At 39.4% G+C, this 27,470-nt stretch overlaps 1 protein-coding gene across 1 annotated transcript in view; it reads left to right on the plus strand.

Moving 5' to 3' along the window:
- Positions 1-27,470, plus strand: part of rbm28 (RNA binding motif protein 28) — an 83,964-nt gene that overhangs the window by 16,006 nt on the left and 40,488 nt on the right. Inside the window, exons 7-11 of the mRNA XM_039761449.1 lie at positions 437-527; positions 667-842; positions 2,086-2,158; positions 4,486-4,595; positions 24,462-24,535. Coding sequence (XP_039617383.1) covers positions 437-527; positions 667-842; positions 2,086-2,158; positions 4,486-4,595; positions 24,462-24,535 — 524 coding nt within the window. The remainder of the gene's footprint in view (positions 1-436; positions 528-666; positions 843-2,085; positions 2,159-4,485; positions 4,596-24,461; positions 24,536-27,470) is intronic.

Genomic DNA, 27,470 nt, shown 5'->3' on the forward strand with positions numbered 1-27,470 from the left:
TTATGGTTTCCAATAAAAAGAGGTAAATGGAGATGAAAAGCTTTATTGTGTTTTAAATCATATCTGGTACTTATTTCCTGAACGTAGACTTTTGAAACATTTTTAAAAGCCTATTTTTTGTAAGCATTAAGAACTTACCAGTTACTCTAAGCAACTGTAATTTGAACTAGTTCAGTGAAAAAACACTTCATAGCATTCTGGATGTTTCTGAAGTGCTACGTTTGTATATGTGTAAGATGTATTTAGTGACTTTTAACAAAAGTTGCCAGTTCCTTTTGAGCTATGTGTGCACTATGACATAATTTGTTGACCTCTTATTTGCACTTTTACTTAAATATAGTAAACTAAACTTAGATGTTTGGCATGAATTTCTGCACCCTTCTAATACCTTTGAAGAAGCAGATTAAAGTAATCAGGTTTTTTTGTCTATCTTTAGGAAACCAGGAGGTAGATAAAACACATGTTGATGGTGAAGATGTTTCAGAAGAAAAAGATGAAGTGAAAGCAGAAGCTGTAATAAAGAAAAAGTAACATGCTTGCATTATTATTTCAGAAATATTTGATTTAAATTAAGCTAGGATTTTTTGTAGATTCTTTCTAATAGTGTAAAAATGTAATAAAGTACTCAAATCTCTTGCTGAATCACTATCTAATGTCTTTTCATAGACCTGTTGAAAAGCTCTCTAACCCTGCTAGTGAAAAGGAAAGGTCTGATTCTGAAGTTAACAGTTCAACAAGTTCTGATGAAGCAAGCATTTCAGATTCCAGTGAGGCTGAAGACAGTGATACAGATTCAGAAGAGAATGATTTACAAAATCTTGATTCTGCAGATGAGGAGAATGGTTAGTAATCATTTGTTATCAATTTTACATAAACTATTTATCAGATTATTTATGGCATTGTGCGTCTAAATTTAGCTCTGTAGCAGTTTGTTGTAAAAGTGCTTTTTTCACATACTATCAAAAGTTTTAAAAAATTCAAAAATTGTCTTCCTTGCTTTTTTTCTGAATTCTTTTAAACATCAGCATCCAGTAATAATTCAAAAGCATTTGTATTTTGAAACATCCCATAAATGCAAATCATAATGGTGATTAAATATTATGTGGAAGATTAGGTTTTCCCACTACTGAGGTTGAGGCAACTAATAAAAACTGAATAAGTGTGTTTAGTTGTGATATACAGAATAAGAGATTTATTTTTGTTACCATTCAATAGTTTTTTTTAAATAATATGAAAAGATATATTACAAAGCTAGGAGCACACTGTAATTATTTAAGAATAAGTTTTTATTTGGACTAAAACAATATTATGTAAAAAAATAGTTTTTTGTAGGATTGTATTTGTTGAATAATAACTGCAATTTGTGCTATTCTTTTTTTTTATCCGTGTGAAACCAAGAATACAGAAAATGCACAGATTGGTTGTTACATTCCCCTTCCTTCCTTCCTTTATTTGTATTTTGATCTCAAATATTTGAATGAACTTCAGTTAATTATTGTAATCGGATTAAACTATAATGTAGGCAAAGAGTTTAGAATGACTGAGAGGAACGAGCAACACTTTACACAAATATATCTGAAACTTGTCACGTCCAATGTTTTTGCAGTCCGTAAATGGTTATATTTTGGAATTTGCCATATTTTGGGTTAGTATATCCTACTGTCAGAAACTGGTAATAGAAATACTGTTTTATGTATCAAATAAAATGAATTTCTTACTTGCATGTCTGTACAGGTTGAGAAGGCTGAAGAGGGTGCAGCTAGCACTATTTGTGGTAAAACCACATGCACATTCTAACATTTAACCTTTTTAAATCTTTTTTTTTGTAGGTTTACTTTGACCTTGTTCCAAAAAGAAACTAAAGCATAGGTTAAATAGTTATTCTTTATGCACTCACTAAAATATTTTGCCAGCAATGCTTTATATAAAAAAGTCTCCTTTGTTGATGCAAAATTTGCATTCTGTTTAATGTTTTTAAACACCTATTTTAGTGTTTACTGTTTTTGAGTTTTCAGCTTAATATATAAATATGTGTTAAGCTAACATTGTTAATGTTTTTGTGTTGGTCACTTTTTCTGCTTTTAGGTGCCATTTCAACCAAGAAAAAGACAAAAGTCATTTCAAATGATGTTAATGAAGGAAGAACTGTGTTTATTAGGTAAGCAGGCCTAGTGAATATTTAGTGTAGTTTTAGGGATACGTTTGATATTTTTAAAATTTATTTATTTTTTTTTTAATCGTGGTCTGTTGTGATTTGTCAGATAAATCACAACATTTTTTTATTAAGCTGTATTAAGCAATCTTTGCTTCCATTTGGGAGACTGGCATCATCCCAACTGATTGGAAAACGGGACTTCTCTGGAAAGGGAAGGGTGATCGCATGTATTGCAGCAACTACAAGAGCATAACACTGCTCTCGGTGCCGGGTAAGGTCCTTCCTAGGGTTGTTCCTCAATAGGATCCATTATCACTTGCTCACCTACCAGCAAATGGAACAGTCTGGTTTTACGTCCAAGAAGTCTACCATCAACCGCATCCTGGCACTGAGGGTTCTCATGGAGCACAAACACGAATATCAGCAGAGTTTCTTTGCAGCCTTTGTCGATTTTCGTAACGCATTCAACTCAGTTGATTGTGCTAACCTGAGGATTCATGGGATCCCCTCAAGGTTGCTGGATATCATGAGCGGTTTGTACACTGGTACTGTGAGTGCTGTGCAGAGTGGAGGCAGAACCTCATTGTTTTTCCTAGTTGATTCTGGGGTTTGTCATGGGTGTGTTCTTGCTCCTACTCTGTTCAATGCTTGTATGGACTGGGTGTTGGGCAAGGTCGTGGGGTCCAGCTGCTGTGGGGCATCTGTTGGTGAAGATAGATTCACGGATCTTGACTTTCCCTACAATGCTGTGATCTTCGTGGAGGCTCTGATCGGGGCACTCGAGAGACTGAGCGAGGAGTCTGAGTGTCTGGACTTGCGAAAATCCTGGATAAAAACCAAGATCCAGGCCTTTTATTACCTTTTGGGCACAGCCATCAGCAGTATGTCTGTTTGCAGAGAGAGTGTCGACCTTGTCGAGAGGTTTTCTTACCTTGGCAGTGACATTCATGTCTCTGGTGACTCTTCCTATGAAGTCGATAGATGGATTGAGAGAGCTTGGGGCGGTCATGATGTCATTAGAAAAGGGTGTGTGGCGCTCCCGATATCTATACAAAAGGATGAAGGTCCAAGTCTTTAGAGTCCTGGTGCTTCCCGTCTTGCTATGTGATTGAGAGACATGGATGTTATCCAGTGATCTGAGACGAAGACTGGACTCCTTGGGTACTCTGTCTCTCCGGAAAATCCTTGGGTACCATTGGTTTGACTTTGTGTCAAATGAGTAGAGTCCCGAATGAGGCACATTAATCACATTGTGAGGGAGCGTCAGTTACGGCACTATGGCTGTGTGGTGCGTTTCCCAGAGGGTGATCCAGCTCGTAGGGTCCTCATTGTTGGGGACCCAAGTGGCTGGACCAGGCCAAGGGGTCGCCCACGTAACACCTGGCTGCGGCAGATAGAGGGTCATTTCCAGAGGGTGGTATTGGACCTTGTCTCTGCCTGAGGGGTTGCCAACCGGGATCCTGAGTTGTTTTGTCGTGTGGTGGGTGTGGCTATGCACTGTACCAGTGTATGCTCCCCAACTTGACTTGTATTTTTAAGTTTATTAAAAAAAGAAAGAAAACACACAGAATGAACAATTTACAATTACAGTCTAAAGAGAAAAGTCTAGTACTCTTAGAACTACCAATATGTGTGCTTCAAAGTCTTCTACACTTTTCAGGAATTCTTACTACATCTAAATGAGATATTAAATAAATAATTTATCACATATATTTGTCACCTTTTTCCAAGATTCTAGTGTGGGTGAATGTTCACAATAATTAGAAAAGGTCTCTAAACAACTACATGATGGTTACAATTTCTGTTGGAAGCACTTCAGATTAGCTTCAAATACCAATCTTCTTTTTAAATTAGAATGAGCAAACAGTTTAGTGTTTTATTTGTAAAACATAATTTGTTTAACGTTGTCTTTGTATGAAACTTTAAGTATGTTATATTTACAAAGCATGTTTGTTACCATAGTTAAAAGTGCTGTAACCTTTTTCAGTGTTTTATGTATCCCATTTGTATTAGCCTTAAGCATGTATGTGTATGTATGTATGTAAATATATATATATATATATATAATATATATATATATATATATATATAGCACACACAAGCGGGTGGGCAAAAGTAGGTTTACAGTTGTTCATATGGAAAAAGACATGCAGGTTATGATTATTACAATAGCTTTATTAACTCAAAACAGTGTCACAATGGCACAGTACACTTACCAGTCTTGTTAGTTCTTCAGTTGCTGGCCTTGTGTAAGCTACTTTTGCTCACACATATATATAAATAATATATGCATTTTTTAAATTTTGTTTTTCATAAATGTTTTGTTGTAGGAATCTTGCCTTTGACACAGATGAAGAAGGATTAGAAGAAGTTCTTCTGAGATTTGGGGAGCTCAAATATATCCGCATTGTACTTAATCCTGATACTGAGCACTCCAAAGGTAAGTGGAAGATATAAAATCATGAAAAATTACACACCTTGGAAACTGTTGACTTTTTTCAACATATTTTAACAGGCAAACAATAAGTCTTAATGCTGACAGTGCCTACAGATTAAAATAATAGGCTGAGATTTCAAATCATTTTAAATTAGCTGGGTCATCAGCTATCCTAATGTATATGGAATCACTAAACACTGATGGCATTCAGATACTGGTAGATTTGTGTCATCTAAAGTTTTATTTAAATATATGTTGCAAGTTCACATAGAAGTTAAAATGCTTAATATAATTATAAAATGGAATAGTGGGTTCTGGAGACATGATATGCACTTTATGAGAAAGACTTGTTAGTTTAATAGACTCTTTATTGTCCAAAACAATGAGTTATGTAGCACACCGTTTGGAGAAGTGTAAGTAGTTATACTTAAACTATACTTGCACTTAATCTGGCATTCTCTGTGCAGTTTTGGTATTTAAGGTACATATGATTTAACACTGCCAAAATAAGCAGAACGAATAGCCGTTAAACGTTCAAGGACCTCTGTGTATGAGCAATAAGGGAAAAAACAAAAACTATTTTGTTACTTTAAAATATGTCTCTGAATAAGAACGCAGAGCCTTTGATTTAATTTGGTTAGAGGTAAGTTTCTCCTAAATATTACTAAGTTACAGATTCATTGAAATAATTATCATGCAGAGTTTTTGAAAGAAGCTCATTGTGGAACTTAAAAATATCAGCAGTAGTGTAGTGCCTTTGTTTTCTGATGCGGTTTAGCTAATTTAGGAAATATTGCAATGGTGTATGCTGTTGCACAGGTGGCCTGTTGTCCAGTTCTGTTTTCACTGGTTGTTTCCAAATCTGAAATTATTTTTTGTATTGGGTTGGATGAGTGCATCTTTAATAGACTAGGTTGATTATTGTGTTAGGCTCAGTGCATATAGCCTGCTTGTGACCTTAAAATTGTATTTAACAGATCCAGTATACTCTATAGATAGTTCAAAACTTCTCTCTGTTGTGTCAATAATGTGATTTTGTCCTAGTCTTTTGTAAAGTAGTGACAAGTTAGTTGCATAGAATATATTATTAAATTATTAAGTAGTTCTTTTGTTATTAGTTTCTCAGGTAGTTTGCTTTGGTAGTCATCTACTTAATTGATACACTGAAGCATTTTTGTGTAAATCTGCTACTCTTGTTCTGTATTTTTTTGGTAAATCTTTTTGTAAACGAGGTGAATTTCCTGAATCCATCTTGGAGTTAGTTTAATCCTGCGCATAATATAAAAAAAAACAGCTGGGTATATGTAACATTGGATACAAATGTTTTCTTGAATAGAACAATGAAACAGATAACAAAGCATTAAATAGAATAAAGAACAATAGGCAGAGTAAAATACTAAATTCGATACTAAAAGAAAAAACTAACAAATAACCTAATTTGTGTTGTAACAGACACACAAATTATCCTGAGCACCTGGACAGAGAGGTAAACTGAGAGAAAGGGCAGAATGTTAAGTTTAAAACCTTCCTAAATAGATGAGTTTTAAGTCGTTTATTAAAAGAATAAATGGAGTCAGCTGATCTAATTAATTTCGGGATGTCATTCCAAAGTCTGGGTGCTATGGAGCTGAAGATCCTGTCACCCATAGAGTGCAGGTTAGTGTGAGGCACAACAAGATTACCAGAATCAGGGGACCTTAGTAGGCGAACAAGAGCATAGTGATTTAGAAGGTCATTGATGTAATCTGGTGCAAGGCCATTTAAAGCTTTTTAGGTTATTAATAGAATTTTATATTCAATCGTGTAAGACACAGGGAGCCAGTGAAGGCAAAGCAGTATGGGAGTGATGTGCTCACTGTTGCTGGTTCAAGTAAGGACTCTTGCAGCAGAGTTTTGAATCAACTGGAGCTGTGATATAAGATTAGAAGGTGCACCTGCCAGCAGTGGGTTACAACAATCACTGCAGGATGTGATAAAAGCATGGACAAGTTTCTCAGTATTAGAAAAGGAGAGGAATTAGCAAACATGGGGATATGTTACAGAGGTGAAAGTAAGAACGTTTCTTAATGTGGTTTATGTGGGCAGAATAAGAAAGGGAGGAATCAAAAATGACACCAAGATTCCTTGCATCAGAAGAAGGTCTGATGAGATCACCATCAAGAGTGACTGGAAAGGAGCTAATTTTCTTAAGTAGCGCTTTAGTGCCAATTTACAGGAGTTCAGTTTTGTTGCAATTTAATTTTAAAGAGTTCTGCTCCATCCAGGTTTTAATTTCACTGACGCAAGTTGTAAGCTGAGAAAACTCTGAGTTGCACTTTTGACATTGAAATAGAGTTGAGTGTCATCTGCATAAAAATGATAACCCAGTCCATAGCTACGAATAATATGGCCAAGGGGAAGCATATAAATACAGAAGAGAAGAGGGCCAAGGACAGAGCCCTGAGGAACTCCTTGTGTGACTGGTGCTGAGTTGGATCTGCAGTTGCCAAGACTAACAAACTCTTGCCTATCAGTCATATAGGACTTGAACCATTGGAGGGTAGTGCCAGAGATACCCACCCAGCATGTTCCTGATGGTGGACTCATGAATATGAACATTAGCCAATGTAAAAGAGGCCTTCAGTTGCTTAGAAGTTACCCTGGGGTCCTTTGTGACCTCGCCGACTATTGCACGCCTTGCTCTTGGTGTGATCTTTGTTAGTCGACCACTCCTGGGGAGGATAACAAGGGTCTTGAATTTCCTCCATTTGTACACAATCTGTCTGACTATGGAGTCCAAACTCTTTAGAGATGGTTTTGTAACCTTTTCCAGCCTGATGAGCATCAACAACTCTTTTTCTGAGGTCCTCAGAAATCTCCTTTGTTTGTGCCATGATACACTTCCACAAACGTGTTGTGAAGAGCAGACTTTGATAGATCCCTGTTCTTTAAATAACACAGGGTGCCCATTCACACCTGATTGTCATCCCATTGATTGAAAACACCTGACTCTAATTTCACCTTCAAGCTAAATGCTAATCCTAGAGGTTCACATACTTTTGCCACTCACAAATATGTAATATTCGATCATTTTTCTCAATAAATAAATGACCAAGTATAATATTTTTGTCTCATTTGTTTAACTTGTTTCTCTTTATCTACTTTTAGGACTTGAGTGAAAATTTGATGATGTTTTAGGTCATATTTATGCAGAAATATAGAAAATTCTAAAGGGTTCACAAACTTTCAAGCACAACTACGTTATAAATTAAATGTTGACGAATAAAAGATCGCATTAGCGCAATAAAAAAAGTAATCATCAGGACCAGTTGTAATTGAAAAAATAACATGACAAAGCGAGGTCAGAAATACAGTAATCCCTCGCTATATCGCGCTTCGACTTTCACGACTTCACTCTATCGCAGATTTTAAATGTAAGCATATCTAAATATATATCACAGATTTTTCGCTGGTTTGCGGATTTCTGCGGACAATTGGTCTTTTAATTTATGGTACATGCTTCCTCAGTTTGTTTGCCCAGTTGATTTCATACAAGGGACGCTATTGGCTGATGCCTTAGAAGCTACCCAATCAGAGCATGTATTACATATTAACTAAAATTCCTCAATGCTATAAGATATGCTTCCCGCGCGGTGCTTGATTGTTTGCTTGTCTCTGCCTCTCTCTCACCCTCTCTGACATTCTCTGCGCCTGACGGAGGGGGTGTGAGCAGAGGTGCTGTTTGCTCAGAGGCTGTTTGCCTAGTGGATACGGACGCTCCTCTAAGAAATGCCGCTTTATCGCGGTGCTTCCGCATACTTAAAACCACAAAAGCACACTTATTGATTTTTTGATTGTTTGCTTTAATCTCGCCCTCTCTCTCTCTCTCTCTCTCTCTCTGACGTTCTCTGCGACTGACGGAGGGGGTGTGAGCAGAGGGGCTGTTTGCACAGAGGCTGTTTGCTTAGAAGATACTGATGCATCTCTAAAAAATGCCGCTTTATTGCGGTGCTTCGGCAAACTTAAAAGCACACATATTGATTTTTTTGATTGTTTGCTTTTCTTTGCGCTCTCTCTCTCTCTGAAATTCTCTGCTCCTGATGCAGATACTCCTTTGAAGAGAAGATATATTTGCATTCTTTTAATTGTGAGAAAGAACTGTCATCTCTGTCTTGTCATGGAGCACAGTTTAAACTTTTGACTAAAGGTTGTTATTTCATGTCTAGAGGGCTCTAATAATGTTAACAGTGTGGGAGAGTTTATAAGGGCTTAAAATATATAAAAATAACTATACAAACATATGGTTTCTACTTCGCGGATTTTCATCTATCGTGGGGGGTTCTGGAACGCAACCCCCGCGATCGAGGAGGGATTACTGTAAAAGGAAAAGAGCAGAAAACAGTCTTTTCGCATTTGCATCATTTAGTGCACAAAACGTAGATTTACACAATAATGGAACTTACGCTATAAGAATCTGTGGACCCACAACAGTTAAAGAATGACAAGTTTAATTTCAAAGAAAACACAATTCGGTCAGTTGTATATTTATGATCACGGAGAAGTGATCACAACGCGAGCAGCAGAGACACAAAGTAGCAAAAAGTACAGCCGCTGTACAAGCTTTAAAATGATCGAAGGGCAGCGCAACAGCAGCCCACCCCCAACAACACAAGCAGGGTTATACATCCTGCAAGAAAGAATTTAACCACACCCAGGGCCAGAAATAAAGGACAATTATTGTTTTTACAACATCATGCGAGACCAGGCAGTGAGCCATCACTTAAAAGAAGTCCACAGACATGTAACCTAGCAGTTATTGGATTGCTTTTGGCAGAGAAGCATCATGTGCTGCCAGCTCTTAAAACAACAACATGCGACAAGCAGAGCAGGCAGCGCGCAAGCAGCAAAAAGACTGCAAATGATCCAAAGGCATGTCCTTAGCGTGTGTTCAGCCAACCTTCACAACATGAGCAACATTATACGTTTTGCAAGAAAGAGATGTAACCCTGCCGGAAATAAAGGACAAGTATTGTTTTTTCAAAAGTTTTTAAACTAAAAATGAAAATAATGCATATGTAACAATTCCCAAGAAAATAACAGTCTCTTTAAATTGTATATTGCCTGCCTAAGATAAAGTCATCCCTAATGGAGGATTGCAGGAATCGTGGGAAAGAGGGGCCTATCATCGGATTAGCGCTATTTCAGATGTGGAATGGCAAAATGGGGAAGGCAGCTTGACGAATGAGGTCTCCAGGACTTAAAACAAATCCACATCATATTACAGTATGTGATATCATCTCATGTGAAATTCTACTCCGTACTTATTTTTATACTTTACTAGCAAAATACCCGCGCTTCGCAGCGGCGAAGTACTGCTATAATATTTTTAATAAGAAGAGAATTACACCTTTTTAAACTGAGGGAAAATATACCAATAATTATTTGTTAAGGATCTCTTTGTATACCACATTGTCCGTTCGGTCCTCCAGTTGTAGTATGACCAAGCTGTGCGCTGAGCTCACTCTTGAGCATGGAACGTACAGTTGGCCATGTGAAAAGTAATCTTGTCTGTAATCTCACAGCTTGGATTGCTGCTGTCATAATCGGTTTGAGTTTCATGGTTTGTTTCAATTACGACAGTATTTGTAGGACTTGTGTTGAAGAGACATTCGGCATCTGTCAAGTGTTGTAAGTATACAACCGGTTTCATCGATAACTTCACATCCAGCTTTTGAGAGTTTAAACATTCATAAACATCACAGTGTCCACTACTGAAATCGTCACCTGTCAATCTAAGATTTTTAAGAGGCATTGGCAGTTGTCAAAAGGTATAAAATATTTGGCCATTTCAGTACACTTGAAAGCAACAACCGAACAATTCAGAGGCAGCCATCAACTCACATGCACAACCATAGGTGAAGGACTTAAGTACTCCTGTGTAGTATAATTATCTCCTGTACCGCCATCAGTCCACACCTTGAACCTGTCCCAGCCAATACATAAGACACAATGTTCCTCTGGATATCAAGAGTGAGTCTGATATGGCCGTGCAATATGTAACAAAGAGAATGGAAAAGGTAGGTGCCATCTCCGGGCATGGAAACCACTTGGTAAGTGACAGTTCTTTGATCAATAGTGATCACCTCGATAGACATGTTAATGGGGGTACGGTTGGAATGATAAAGGAAATGGGTACCTGAACAATGTAAAGTAAGTCTAAAATACCTAAACAATAACTATAATCGTAATAAACGAACAATAAAACAGCGGAGAAGCCGTGGATTAAGTGAAAAGGCTGTAGTTATCAGCAGGGAGACGTGAATCCTGTGGCGAAGCAAGGAAGGGAATGTAGAGACCGGTGCGACGGACGGCCTTATATAGGCAGGCAGCCAACAACGTGGGAGGCGTTGGGATGGGGGACCCAACGCCTCACATGGTGACCGAGCTGCAGGCTATGGATGTATACTGTATATCTACATAAGTAGGATTCAGTTAGCGTTGGAAACCCGTGTACCAAATTTCTTGAAGATGAGCCCATAAGTAACAAAGACAGTTGAAAAGTTCAATATGGAGGCCGACAGTGGCATCATACTAACAAAATAAGTATGTACATTATTTTCGGTTAGCGCAGGTAAGCCACCTACCAAATTTCGTGAAGATGGGGCCATAAATAAGAAAGTTCAACATGGCGGACGTTGTCGACCATTATGACCGTTACACGTAGAATTTTGAAATGAAACCTGCTTAACTTTTGTAAGTAAGCTGTAAGGAATGAGCCTGCCAAATTTCAGCCTTCTACCTACACAGGAAGTTGGAGAATTAGTGATGTTGGAAAGTTCAATATGGCGGCCGACAGTGGCATCATACCACCGAAATAAGTACGTACATTGGTTTCAGTTAGTGTAGGGAAGCCACCTATCAAATTTTGTGAAGATGGGGTCAGCCTTCTACCTACACGGGAAGTTGCAGAATTAGTGATGTTGGAAAGTTCAATATGGCGGCCGGCAGTGGCGTCATACCATTGAAATAAGTACGTACATCGGTTTCGGTTAGCGCAGGGAGGCCGCCTACCAAATTTCGTGAAGATGGGGCCATAAATAAGAAAGTTCAACATGGCGGACGTTGTCGACCGTTATGACCGCTACATGTAGAATTTCGAAATGAAACCTGCTTAACTTTTGTAAGTCAGCTGTAAGGAATAAGTCTGCCAAATTTCCGCCTTCTAACTACACGGGAAGTTGGAGAATTAGTGATGAGTGAGTGAGTGAGTGAGGGCTTTGCCTTTTGTTAGTATGTATTGAGGATTTATTCTGTTCTATGTATTGTACTGTATTGTCCCCCTTTTTTTGACACTAACTGCATGCCCAACCTACCTGGAAAGGTGTCTCTCTTTGAACTGCCTTTCCCAAGGTTTCTTCGATTTTTTTTTTTTTTTGGGGGAGTTTTTTCTTGTATTCTTAGAGGGTCAAGGCTGGGGGGGCTGTCAGAAGGCAGGACCTGTTAAAGCCAATTGCTGCCCTTCTTGTGTGATTTTGGGCTATACAAAACATAAATTGTATTGTATATCCGATTATATATTATATATATATATATATATATATATATATATATATATATATATGAGTCAGAATTTGGCGTAAACAGAATGAGAACATGGATCCATCATGCCTTGTTACCACTGTGCAGGCTGGTGGTGGTGGTGTAATGGTGTGGGGGATGTTTTCTTGGCACATTTTAGGCCCCTTAGTGCCAATTGGGCATCGTTTAAATGCTACGGGCTACCTGAGCATTGTTTCTGACCATGTCCATCCCTTCATGACCACCATGTACCCATCCTCTGATGGCTACTTCCAGCAGGATAATGCACCATGTCACAAAGCTCAAATCATTTCAAATTGGTTTCTTGAACATGACAGTGAGTTCACTGTACTAAAATGGCCCCCACAGTCACCAGATCTCAACCCAATAGAGCATCTTTGGGATGTGGTGGAACAGGTAGCTTGTGCCCTGGATGTGCATCCCACAAATCTCCATCAACTGCAAGATGCTATCCTATCAATATGGGCCAACATTTCTAAAGAATGCTTTCAGCACCTTGTTGAATCAGTGCCACGTAGAATTAAGGCAGTTCTGAAGGCGAAAGGGGTCAAACACCGTATTAGTATGGTGTTCCTAATAATCCTTTAGGTGAGTGTGTGTGTATATATATATATATATATATATATATATATATATATATATATACACTGTATATAGGAAACTCCCCGTGCTTCGCAGCGACGAAGAATTGCTTTTAAATCTTTATTAAGAAGAAAAGAAAACCTTTTTAAACTGAGGGAAAATATACCAATAACTATCTGTTAAGGATCTCTTTGTGTACCACGTTGTCAGTGCAGCAGTCCGGTTGTAATATGACCAAGCTGTGCACCGAGATTACTTTTGAGAATGCAACGTATAGTTTTGTCCATGAGGAAAGCAATGTTGCCTCAAATCAATGGCAACCTTTTGTAGGGTGTGTCCCTGAGACTTATTAATTGTCATCGCGAAGCAGAGCCTTACTGGAAATTTGAGGCATTTGAATTGAAATGGGAGATCATAGGGTATAACGGTGATGCGAGGAATACATTCAGAGTGTGGTGCCCTACTGTTTTTTTGTGTAGCTGCCTTCACACAGCTTTTCCGCTGCTTTATAAATGAACGGCATATAAGGCCGTCGTTTCTCCTTGCTTCGCGGTTCTGTACTGTTTTATTGTTTGTTTATTACGATTCTTATAGTTATTGTATAGCTTTTCGAGACTTACTTTACTGTTCAGGTACCCATTTCCTTTATTTAATCCGTTGCTTGTACGCTATTTTTTGTTCGTTTATTATGATTATAGATATTTATTGATTCCCTTCTTTAGCTGACTGCCTGCTCATATAAGGCGCTATGCTGGTTTTTTGTGAAGCAGCCTTTACACAGCTTCTCCGCTGTTTCATAAAAGAACGACATATAAAGCCATCCTTTTTCCTTGCTTTGCCAAGGAAGCTGCCTTTTTATTTAATCCACGGGTTCTCCACTGTTTTATTGTTTGTTTATTACGATTATTATAGTTCTCTTTATATATCATGTTGTCAGTTCAGCACTCTGGTTTTCAATTTGACGAAGCTGCGCGAGCTCACTCTTGAGAATGCAATGTATAGTTGTCCAGGAGAAAATCAATCTTGCCTGAAATCAATGGCAACCTTTTGTTGGGTTTGTCCCCGAGACTTCTTACTTCTCATCGCGAAGCAGAGCCTTATTGGAAATTGGAGGCATCTGAATTTAAATGGGGGATCAGAGGGTGTAACAGGGATGCGATGAATACATTGAGTGTGGAGAAACTCTAGAGACAGCGTGTGTATTAACTTATGGATTTTTCTGTGAGTATTTGGTGGCATTGTGACAAAGTTGCTTCCACAAGACCGCGTTAGCTGTGGAGCTCAGCTTGGAGCATATTCTTTTCCCTCCTTGTCAATTGTGTAATGCGTTTTTGAACTGGTTTGATGCATGGAAGTGATCACCCGTACTGTGTTCAGTCAGTTCACGTGAGCTACTCTCTTGTGTGATGTTGCGATGTCCACGGCTTTATTTAATGTTAGCTAAGACCTGGCACTTAAAAGTTTCTCGCTACAGCAATTTTAACTCCGTTACAAAGTGATCCAAAGTCTCGTTTATACCTCGTGTCTTCTCATTAAACTTGTATCTCGCGAATAAAGTATTCAGCGTTTTTCTTCAGCGCTCTTTGGGAGCTCTTCCTTCTTTTCTATGTACTGCAATCGCAGTCAGTTCACGTGATTACGTGGGAGGCATGATCATGTCACACGCAGCTCCGTCCCCCACGGCCATCGAGCTAAGGTCCATTACAGCATATGGAGAAAAATAGGTTCCAGTTATGACCATTACGCATAGAATTTCAAAATGAAACCTGCCCAACTTTTGTAAGTAAGCTGTAAGTAATGAGCCTGCCAAATTTCAGCCTTCTACCTACACGGGAAGTTGGAGAATTAGTGATGAGTGAGTGAGTCAGTGAGGGCTTTGCCTTTTATTAGTGTGTATCTATACTAATAAAAGGCAAAGCCCTCACTCACTCACTCACTCACTCACTCACTGACTCATCACTAATTCTCCAACTTCCCGTGTGGGTGGAAGGCTGAAATTTGGCAGGTTCATTCCTTACAGCTTCCTTACAAAAGTTGGGCAGGTTTTATATCGAAATTCTATGCGTAATGGTCATAACTGGAAGCAGTTTTTCTCCATTTACTGTAATGGAGATGAGCTTCAACGCCGTGGGGAGTTTTGTGACATCATCACGCCTCCCACGTAATCACGCAGTACATAGAAAACCAGGAAGACCTCAAAAAGCGCTGAAGAAAACATGCATTATATAATTGAGAAGGCAGCGAAACAATAAGAAGCGGCGAAAGTGACATATACAACCATATTCATGAGTTCTGCTACTTCGGAAACAAAGCACGATGTAAACCTACACTTTAAATTAAGTTCATAGACAGGCTGCGCTGGCGTTTGTAATTTAGTGCCTGCCCATATAAGGCCGTCCGTCAGCGGCAATCCAATAGCAAACTGCCACGGGTAAATATTCACGGGTGAAGGACTGTGCTTATGGAGAGGAAGATGAGATGGTCAGGGTGGTGTTTGACACAAACTCAGCGAAACTGCGAGAGAAAGTTTTAAGTGCCAGGACTAAGGTAACATTAAATACAGCCATGGACATAGCATGACATGGCACCAGCACAGCTGGGAACCTTCGATGCATGTACACCGAGCGGCTCACGTGAACTGACGCAGTGCACAGATAAAAGCAACAGTTCCAAAGAGCTGAACAAAACCGAATTACACAATTGAAAAGGCAGCAAAAATATGAAGCGCCTGATACATACAAGCATATTCATAAATCCAACTACTGCGGAAACAAAGCACACGTTGGAAAAAGTCAATGTCCCGCTAAAGGAAGACAGTGTAAAAAACCCGTCCATGCAGTGTGTCAGGTCTCAGATAAAGAAGAAGACGAGCTGTTTATTGATGCAGTAAGAAACGAATCGATGAATGAAACCTGTCATCTTTACAACGATTGACAAACACGGAATGTAACTTGAACACAACACATCCTACAAATACGAACCTGATTGAAAGAAATAATGATAATCAAATCCTTGATGACAGCAACACTCAGTAACACTCACAAAACAAATACTGTATATTGACAGTCATGTTACGCTATTTTTAAAATGTTCCCTTTTCTTTTCTAGCTTTTTAACACACTACTTCTCCGCTGCGATACGCTGGGTATATATATATATGTATCTACATACTACGAATAATGGATACTTTATTCGCCATCAATGATTGTTTTGGTAAAGCCATACTCAGTGTATTCATTAGATGAACGGTAAAAAGTAAGAGCGAGGGAGGATGACTTATTGAGGCATGCAGGCTGTAGTCGCGTCAACTCTATCTGAATTGCGCGATCACATTTGAAAAAATATATCTTTTCAAGTTCTATTTAGTCCATATGTGTCAAACTCAAGGGCGCGGGCCACATCCGCCCGGCGTAATTATATCCGCCCGCGAGATCATTTTATATACTGTATTATTGTTATTAAAGCCCGGTATATGAAGCGCTGGTAACACAATAAACTACAGATCCCATAATGCAGCGCTTCAGCTGCCTTGCCGAACACTTACCGCGTTAATCAAGTCTACCTTATGATGCTGCAAGTTATTGCGAAGCTAGCTCACACGATGCTGAAGAGAAAAGTTGATTCTGAAAATAGAGCCTTTAAAACCGATGGGAGGCTGAGTATATGTTTACTGAACCCGTGTGTCTCATTTGTGGAGCTAATGTGGCTGTAATTACAGAATTTAATCTAAGACGGCACTATAAAACAAAACATCAGGGTAACCTGAAAGACCTGAATGCAATGCAGAAGATACAGAAAGCAGAAGAATTAAATAAGAATCTGACACTTCAGCGGACGTTTTTACCGTGCACAATCACAAAGTGATTTCAAGTGAAGCTGCTTTTATGGGAGACACAACCACTTGCCCCACTTTCCCTGTTGCCAAGTAATGTTAAACCAAGTCGTCACTACGGTGTTCCCAAATCGCACTTTGCTGATAAACTGAGCGCACTGAGTTTGCACGGCGCTTTGGTGACTTTGAAGAACAAAAAAAGTCCGTCTACATGCGGCTCGAACCTTGTGCATGTTTGGTAGCACATATCTGTGTGAGAAGCTCTTCTCAGTGATAAAGACTAACAAAACAGCACACAGGAGTCGCCTCACTGATGAGCACCTGCAATCCATCCTGAGAATCTCCACAACACAGAACCTCACACCAAACAGAAACGAACTTGTTGCCAAAAAAAGATGCCAGGCGTCCAGCTCTAAAATGACATATGAGCAAAGACAACTGAATGATTTGATTTGTTATTGCTGAAAGGAACACATTTTATTTATATTTCCAGGTTTTGTTATGCAGCATGTTCATATTTGAATTTGTATAATTTTGACAGGATATATTTTTATGGAGAGCAAAATCTTTTGGGATATTTAAAATCTAAGTTTATTTTTTATATAAAATTACATAAGAGTAAAGAAATTTGAATGTTTGTTCTTTTAATGTTTACTTTATTTCTAACTTGTATAATTTAGACAGGATATATTTTTATGGAGAGCAAAATATTATAAGTTGTTTAAGGTTTGAGTTGATTTATTCAGGAATAATATTCCTGTCTGTTTTTACCATTCCTACCAAAGATATTTCTGTCGACTAAATAAAAATTCCTTCTATTTAAAATTTAAATAGAACTTGAACAAATACGATAGTTCATAATATCCACGCAGACTTGCATGTAAGAGCGGGAGTCAACCGTTTTAACAAACAGCGTATTGCACTGATACGAAATAGCTGTGTGTGTATATATGTAGATATGTATGTATATGTATATATATGTTTATATATGTGTGTGTGTATGTATATATATGTGTATATGTATAGATATGTATATATATATGTTTATGTGTGTGTGTAAATATATATATATATATATTTATATTTATATATATATATATATATATATATATATATATATTGTGAACGATAGGGGGCGCCCTCGCTCCCTTGAACCCCTGTCCACGACTCCAGACACCAGGTAAAAGTCCTCAAGTTGACTTTATTTTCTTGCCACAGTGCACAAAGCACACTCTCCACCACAATTCTCATTAAACTCACAATAATACAATAATAAACAAATAACCAATCCTCCAGCTCCCAGACGCGTTGCCACCCTTCCACCCAGCTCAGCTCGTTGTCTGGGAGTTCCCATAGTCCTTTTATAATCCCTGACCCGGAAGTGTTTCTGCCCAATAGTCCACAAGTCCTTTTCCCTTCCGGGTCAGGGTAAATAGTCCCTTTCTTCAACCCGAAGTCCGCGCTTCCTGTGACGAACCTCCGGGTCACAGGGCACGAAGAAGCCCTCGGTCCTCCCTGCAGCTCCCTCCTGTGGCCCCCACGGCATCCAGCAGGGCTTTGCATAAAAACTCCAATGTCCATGATGCCCTGCTGGTCTTCTGGGGACCTCCACGCTGCAAGGAGGGCTCCACCTGGCTGCTTGGGGGTATTGGCCGGCATAAATGGCCGGCCATCCATTACAGTATTCCCCCCCCCAGCGACAATTATTATTCGGAGCGGCCTGCCCCGAGAGGGAAGTCTTCCTCCAAGAGGACGTCCTGGTTGAGCCTTGATTAAAACGAACATCTTGGTCCCTGGAGAACCTAGGGGGAATATTACTCCAAATTGACCTCTTGTCCCCCTCTCTCCAAGGACAGTTCCGCCAAATATGGCCCAACCTTCGGCACCCGTAACACTGCCTCTGTCCTCCTGGTATTCTTCCCCTACGGGACTGAAAACAATAAGGAAACGTTAGGTCCGCCCCTTGTGCTGGGAGAGAAACCCTTGCCGCCTCTAACGGTGCTTTCACTTTTTCTGTCTCTTTTTCTTTCTTGTCAGGAGACCCCCGTTTTATCTTAGAGCCCTCCTGTTTAATCTGGGGCTTATATACAGTCTGGGTCTCTCTGTTACAAGAAGAGAGCCCCTTTACTGTCTGCACCCCTCTTGATTTATAAATTACCGGCGGCGGGCGTCATCAGGGCTGCCTCGCTCCGGGAGTCAGCACTGTCTAGTTGCACCGGATCGATTAGCCCTTCCGCCGACCACTCGGTTAACGTACCGACCTCTCTTGTAGGGTACGCCGTGTATTGGCACCCGCTACTTATTAACCGTGGGCCCGGATCACACCGCGTCCCTCTATTATATACGATACGGGTCTCGCTTACCTGTATCGCCGCATCATTCATTACGGGAGGCTCCTCACCAAATCGCCGCACATAGGCCCTCACCTTCTCCAACGGCTCTCTGGCTGCCGCTCCCAAATCCCCGACGATCTTTTCAATGGTCGTCAGGACCTGCAAGACACTCGCTACGGGCTCGATTAGTTTTTCGAGCTCCCGTAAGTTAATATAATTATTTATTTCGACCGGCGGAACACTCACTTTCGTTCGTGTTACCTGCCGACCGGGAGCCAATGAGCACGCCTGCTTCAGGCACGTGCTCTGATGGGTCTCGCGGAGGCTTCTGGGATTTGGAGTTCTCAGAGGGTCGAGTTGCCTTCTTCGGCAAACTGCGGTCTGTCTTTAAGACTTTAGCGACATCCCGATCAGCTACTTCCCGACCCTCCTTACCTTCTTGTGGTTTGAGCGATGCCTCGCTCGCCTCCCCCCCCCCGGAAAGACCAAGTCCGTTTCTTCGGGCTCGAAGGTGCAAACAGCAGGACGCGGAGCTCCTCCTTCCCAGAATGCACCGGGTTTGCTACCATGTCCCTTGTCGACTGCCATCATGTGGAAGTCGATTTCTAGGTGCTCTGGCTTCGACAAGAGAAGGCCGCCGTCTTCGGGGCAGTCTCCTTTTCCCCTCGGAGCCTCCAGGTGGTCATCTCCAAAGTACATGCACGGGACAAGGTGAGAAACAATAAAAGGATTTTTAAAGTCGTTCCCGGCACGTACCTTAGAGGGATCGTTGCTTCCTGGAGGTTTCTCCGACTTGTAAGGCCTCTCCTTAACTCCTCCCGAGCGTCGGCCATTGCACCTACGGCACTCCCGCTGGCGTTGTCGCTTTGCTTGCCCTTCTTTTTCCCCATTTTGGACTCGGTTTTTTCGGGTTTTGGCGATGCTGTGGTGATTCCTGATTCCGTAGTCTTCTCGGGTTTGTTATCCACAGAAATTTTTGATTCAGGTCCTCTGCAAACGACGCTAGAGTATCCTGCCGGCTACGCCACTGTGAACGATAGGGGGCGCCATCGCTCCCTTGAACCCCTGTCCACGACTCCAGACACCAGGTAAAAGTCCTCAAGTTGACTTTATTTTCTTGCCACAGTGCACAAAGCACACTCTCCACCACAATTCTCATTAAACTCACAATAATACAATAATAAACAAATAACCAATCCTCCAGCTCCCAGACGCATTGTCACCCTTCCACCCAGCTCAGCTCGTTGTCTGGGAGTTCCCATAGTCCTTTTATAATCCCTGACCCGGAAGTGTTTCTGCCCAATAGTCCACAAGTCCTTTTCCCTTCCGGGTCAGGGTAAATAGTCCCTTTCTTCAACCCGAAGTCCGTTCGCTTCCTGTGACGAACCTCCGGGTCAAAGGGCACGAAGAAGCCCTCGGTCCTCCCTGCAGCTCCCTCCTGTGGCCCCCACGGCATCCAGCAGGGCTTTGCATAAAAACTCCAATGTCCATGATGCCCTGCTGGTCTTCTGGGGACCTCCACGCTGCAAGGAGGGCTCCACCTGGCGGCTTGGGGGTATTGGCCGGGATAAATGGCCGGCCATCCATTACAATATATATATATATATATGACAGCAACACTCATCACTCACAACAGTGACAAAACAATTACATTGACAATCATGTTACGTTATTTTCAAAATGTTTCCTTTTCTTTTTCATTGCTTCTTTAACACACTACTTCTCCGCTGCGAAGCACGGGTATTTTGCTAGTATATATATAATATCCACACACACATACACTAGGGGGCTCTGCTCACTTCAGGTATGGATATCCAAATGTACAATTTAAAGCAATTGTACATTATTACAGATGCATTATAGAATTAACCATTTTACATTACAGTGAGTAATTAACGATTGTAAAAAATAGTAAAACATATTGACAAACAAATTGAAAGAAATTTATGTTTCATGTTGCGTTAGAGGTATTCGTTGAGTTAAACATTTTCGTTTTGCTTGGCTTTGAAATTAACACGCAAATACTAATAAATTTATACTTTTACTTTTTCATTAAAAACAATATTTGGAATTAACTTTTCGTCAGTGTTGCACTGAATTTTGATTCCGTGTTTGGACTTACATTGTGACAACGCAACTTACAACTGCTCATGAGTAAATGTTGTTTCTTTCTCTCTATTAAATAAACTGACTTTTTACATTACAGCGAGTAATTAACCATAGTAAAAAATACTAAAACGTAATAAATTGAAAGAAAATTGTTTCATGTTGCGTTAACAGTTATTTGTTGAGTTATACGTTTCCGTTGTTGTTTGGCTTTGAAATTCACACACAAAAACTTTTTAAACCTACACTTTTACTGTAACCTATATGCCAAACAACAAATCTTTTAATTCTCACGAATACGCTTCTTCATTGGGAAGAAGCACTACTTTTCCCTGATGGCAACACGAATTGACAATCTACAACTTTCTGACTTAAACTTTATAGCCAAGCGATATCTACATACTTCTTTCATATCACATATGTCCATATATTCGATCTCTTTTTGCTGTTCCGTTATTTCAGCGAGTAATAATTTCTGTTTGTTAGTGCTAATTCGATCTTTACTATCAGTTTTTCATGCCTTTTGAATTTTACTACTTTCAGAATCTTTAACCTGCTCTGCATGTGTATTGCGCCAACATATTTGAACCTCTTTATAACATTCTACTTTGTCTTCTACTCTTTGTCGTTTATTTCCGTCCCCTCATGGACCTGCTAGGTTTTCAGTTCCATTTGGTCTGGGCTGATTATTACTTTTCTTATTTTCCGAATTCGCACTTAGATTATTATTATTATTCTTTTTTGAATTCTTTTCTCTCCAACACTTTTGGGCCTCTTTTCGCTCTGCCTTTTCTTCGTTTAGTCGTTGTTGTGTCATCTGGAGCATATAGAATTATTGTCCAGAAATGGACTATTACGAATGAAACGAATAGATTGTATGTATAACAATACTGTCCAGAAAAGCTTCTTTAAAGGATGATACGGAGGACTTTTCATAAACAACTTAAAATGAGGAAAACCTAAAAATCTGCTGAGAGCGCAGGAAGTGTGTCTGATAAAAGCATTCACACGAATGAGAGGTGAGAGCACAGGAACTGTGTCTGACAAAAGCAGTGTGGTTTGACTGTGGTTGAATATGGTTGTGAGGATTTTTGAAAAAATCTCCAAGCAAAAGTCTTGTCTTGTGGGACTTGAAATTATCTCTTTGAAAAGCCTCGTCCCAGGATTTCCTTTTATAATAGAGAGATAAATACACACAGACACACACGCAATAAATATGCAAAGTTGAGTCACACATCAACAAAAATACTCATTTAGTTAAAAAGCTGAAGTTTGTCAGGATGTTACATCTAGGTCAGTACATTTCAATACATCAGTCTTTGGGGTTAAAAACCTCCCACAATAGAAAATGAAATACCCCAAAAATCACAAAATGCTTTGACAGGTTTGATTAAAATTTTATGATGTCTTAAAAAAACAATTAGCCAACCAGTGTATTTTTATTTGTTGATATTTATTAATATTACACAAATGTACATTCTGCACTGCACTAAGAGCATGCTTTATGTAAATGAAGGACAAAGCAGACATTATTGTTGGGCCTTACTTCACCACTGCACCACTAACCAGTAGCATGGATGGGACAACTGGAAAAGGGGTGGTGTCCTTGACTGGATTAAAGAGATATGATCACATTTGTCGTGTACAGTGAGATCTAAAATGTATGCACAAAAACTGGTGATACTCAAGGAAGATGTGAAGCTCAATGGTAAGCAGGCACACTATAACGCTCCATTGAGGGAGAGAGAACTAGAAGAGGATGTAGTTTTGTCCGATCCAAGACAAGCTTGGACCCACACAGTTGCAAACTTAAGCCCCTGATCTAATGTACCTAGTTCCAGTCTTTTTCTCAGTTATACTGTATATATGATCTGTAGTGGTGAGCCTTTTTGTCTATCATATGCCATAATAGCACTGATCAGGGTTACATTGTTATATGAACATGAGAGAGAGAGAGAGAGAGAGAGACAGAGACACACACACACACGATACACACATACACACGTGTGCATTGTTGTAATGTTACTTTTCTTGGTTATTTATTAAATTACGGATTTTTCAAATGTTCATTTTTTTCCTTGTGCTTAAAACTCATTAAAAAAAAGTGTTTTTAGCGAGCGGTTCATAGCTCTATGGCGAAAACTATTGCAGTGTTAGTTTTCTCTATTGTTCAAGGTTTTCTCAGTGTTATTCAATGTTTTTACATTTAATTTATTATTACTCTGTGCATTCTATGGTATAATTAACTATATTTGTGCTTAAAAATTAAAAAAAATATATTTACATACAGTTCGTACAGTCTGGAATGGATTAATTGTATTTACATACAATCCTATGGGGGAAATTACTTTGGTTCAGGACCAAATTGAGTTTTGAAATGAATTATGGTCGTGAACCGAGGTTCCACTGTATTACTGTCAGAGAAAATTACAGGCATTTTACAGAAATACAAACCAGTATTACTGCGAGAGAAAATTAAAGGCACACAATACAGTGAAGCATATTACAGCCACATACAAGGTCCCTTGCCATTTAATATAGACTGTTCCTACTAATGTTTATGCACTACTGTTCTAGTGCCCGTTATTGTAACGGGCTTAATGTCTAGTTATAATATAAATTTGCATCTCTGGTCTTTGAAAGAGAACTGCTTCCCACCCCAAACTCTGAAATAATTTACATTTAAATGTGCATCTTCTTGCTTTGAACAGGGATGTCCCATTCCCCTACTTTATAAAATTCTTTGCATATACATTTGCCTCCCTGGAGTACAAAAGGGACAACATTCTACTGACGAAAATCACAAAAAGACTTGAGTGAACTACATAAAACATATGAAAATGCTAAATATCTAATAATATTATTTCTGCTGACTTCCTGTTAAAATATTGTTTTGCATTGAACATCAACAAAAGTGACTAGGAAAAGCAGGAAAGAATCTAATGCAGGAATATTATAATCATGGGCAATTATGTGTAGCATATTCAAAAGTAAGCAACTTCAATAACCTAGTAATAATATTACTTGTAATATTACCTTGCTCCAGGGTAGCTTAAAACATTTGAGATATGACTGGTTACATTTCTTTTGGTTTTCCAGTTGAAGTAGAAGCAGGTGAAGTGACTTGTCATGGTCATACAGTGTCAGTAGTAGGATTTGAACCCCCAACCTTATGATTTGAAGTACTAAGTCCAAAGCCTTAACCACTTCACCACACTGTCTGATAATAATATTAGCCCTTTGTGAAAAAAAAAACATATTGTATACTTCTGATACACCCAATTAACCAACAACACTGAGGCCCATTGGCTTGGGATATTGCCTGGGTGGAGCTGGGTATATTCATTAATTTGCTAGTAATCATTAATAAAATATTGCAAAAATCTTTCACACTGCATTCTTGTGTTATCTGTTTATTTTTTTATTTCATATTTTTAGGCTGTGCTTTTGCCCAGTTCAAGACAAAAGAAGCTACAGACAGTTGTATTAAGGCAGCAGGAGATGATTCAGAGGTAAGAATAAATAGGTTATTTTTTATGACGTGCATGTATTTTATTTCAGAAAACAACATTGTTAGAAACAAATGATTTGTTTTTTCTTAAGGAAATTGTTCTCTTTAAACAAATGAATATATTGTTCTCCACTTTAAGCCCATCTGGGAATAAACCAAACACAGTTTTTAAATAGTTAGGAGTGATTGTGACACCAAGGCTTGTCTGATAGGCATGCAAAGATTTTTGTCCAAAACAATGTTAATTTGGTGCAATCCCAAAACATGTGGCCCATTGGGCTAGTGCTAAATTGCAACATTCGCAGGTTGGTTCTTGCCCTACAGACAGACAGACATAGACATAGATATAGATATAGTGTCGTGGCCGAAATTATTGGCACACCTGGAATTTTCCCAGAAAATGCAACATTTCTTCCTGAAAATTGTTACAATTACAAATGTTTTGGTATACATTTCCTTTATGTACATTGGAACAACACAATAAAACAGAGAAAAAAAGCCAAATCTGACATCATGTCACACAGAACTCCAAAAATGGGGCGGACAAAATTATTGGCACCTTTTCAAAATTGTGGGTAAATCATTTTATTTCAAGCATATGGTGCTCCTTTGAACTCACCTGTGGCAAGAAACAGATTCTGGCAATATAGCAGTCACACCTGAAGCCAGTTAAAATGGAGAAAAGTTGACTCAACCTTTCTGTTGTGTGCCTGAGTGTGCCGCACTAAGCATGGAGAACAGAAAGAAGAGCAGAAAATTGTCTAAAGACTTGAGAACAAAAATTGTGGAAAAATATCAACAATCTCAAGGCTACAAGTCCATCTCCAGAGATCTTCATGTTCCTTTGTCCACTGTGCGCAACATAATCAAGACGTTCACAACACATGGCACTGTAGCAAATCTCCCTGGATGTGGACGGGAGAAAAAAATTGATAAAAGACTGCAATGAAGGATAGGCCGAATAATGGATAAACAGCCCCAATCAACTTCAAAACATATTCAAGCCGTTCTGCAGACTCAGGGTGCAACAGTGTCAGCTCTAACTATCCGTCGACATCTGAACGAAATGAAACGCTATGGCAGGAGAGCCAGGAGGACCGCACTGCTGACACAGAAACATAAAAAAGCCAGACTGGAGTTTACCAAAATGTTCTTGAGGATGCCAAAATCCTTCTGGGTGAACGTCTTGTGGACAGATGAGACCAAGGTAGAGCTTTTTGGTAAAGCTCATCATTCTACTGTTTACAGAAAACAGAATGAGGCCTATGAAGAAAAGAACACAGTACCTACAGTCAAACATTGTGGAGGTTCTAAGATGTTTTGGGGATGTTTTGCTGCCTCTGGCACTGGATGCCTTGACTGTGTGCAAGGCATCATGAAATCTGTAGACTACCAAAAGATATTGGGGCGCAATGTAGGGCCCAGTGACATAAAGCTGGGTCTGCGTCAAAGGTCATGGGTGTTCCAGCAGAAAAATGACCCCAAACATACCTCTAAAAGCACCCAGAAATGGTTAAAGACAAAGCACTGGAGAGTTCTGAAGTGGCCAGCATCTCAAAATTGCTGTTGGGAGAAGGCGCCCTTCAAATCTGAGAGACCTTGAGCAGTTTGCAAAAGAAGAGGGGTCAGAAATTCCAGTTGAGAGGTGTAACAAGCTTGTTAATGGTTATAGGAATCACTTGATTTCAGTTTTTTTTTTCCAAATGGCGTGCAACCAAATATTAAGTTGAGGGTGCCAATAATTTTGTTCAGCCCAGTTTTTGAGTTTTCTGTGAAATTATGTCAGATTTGGCTTTTTTTCTCTGTTTTTTTGTGTTGTTCCAATCCACATAAAGGAAATAAACATGTGTATTGCAAAACATTTGTAATTGCAACAATTTTCTGGGAGAAATGGTGCATTTTCTGGGAAAATTCCAGGGGTGCCAATAATTTCGGCCATAACTGTGTGTATGTGTATGTGTGTGTGTATATGTGTATATATGTACAGTATATAGATATATAGACGGCTTTAAATTTTACTTGTACATCGTCCCAATTAAATGTATGTCCTGTTGATTTAGTATGCTTATAGATCAATGACAGTGCGTCCTTTCTTCTGACGGCGCTATGGGTGTTCCTGTATACGTGTTGCGATTCTTTTTGAAGTTTGTCCTATGTATACCGCTGAGCACGAACTGCAAGCCAATGATAAAAGTGCTAGAGAGCTGGCTGAATCCTGGTTATCAAATGAGAACGCCATTAACAGACACTTGGACATAAATCCAGCATATACAAACTTAAGAAGAACTTATTCTTAATAAACAAGACTTTACTCCCAACAACCTCACCTCCCCACACGGACTGCCATTCCTCCTTGCAGATCCTCTCCAGTTCTGTCAGGTTGGATGGTAAACGTTGGTGGACAGCCATTTTTAGGTCTCTCTAGAGATGCTCAATTGGGTTTAAGTCAGGGCTGGGCCATTCAAGAACAGTCACAGAGTTGTTGTGAAGCCACTCCTTCATTATTTTAGCTGTGTGCTTAGAGTCATTGTCTTGTTGGAAGGTAAACCTTTGGCCCAGTCTGAGGTCCTTAGCACTCTGGGGAAGGTTTTTGTCCAGGATATCCCTGTACTTGGCCGCATTCATCTTTCCCTCGATATGTCTTGCCTCTTCTCAGTGTGTGGAGACAACCAGGCAATATGTCTGTCATTATTCTTGTCTGTCAATATGGGGTGCTGTGTGTACATTAATGAGGAAAAAAATTAATTTAAATGATTTTAGCAAATGGCTGCAATATAACAAAGAGTGAAAAATTGAAGGGAGGGTCTGAATACTTTCCGTACCCACTGTGTGTATGTATATATGTATACACACACGTGGACAAAATTGTTGGTACCCTTCAGTCAATGAAAGAAAAACTCAAAATGGTCACAGAAATAACTTTAATCTGACAAAAG

The sequence above is a fragment of the Polypterus senegalus genome, chromosome 8, assembly GCF_016835505.1.
Source record: "Polypterus senegalus isolate Bchr_013 chromosome 8, ASM1683550v1, whole genome shotgun sequence".
NCBI classification, from domain to species: Eukaryota; Metazoa; Chordata; class Cladistia; order Polypteriformes; family Polypteridae; genus Polypterus; species Polypterus senegalus.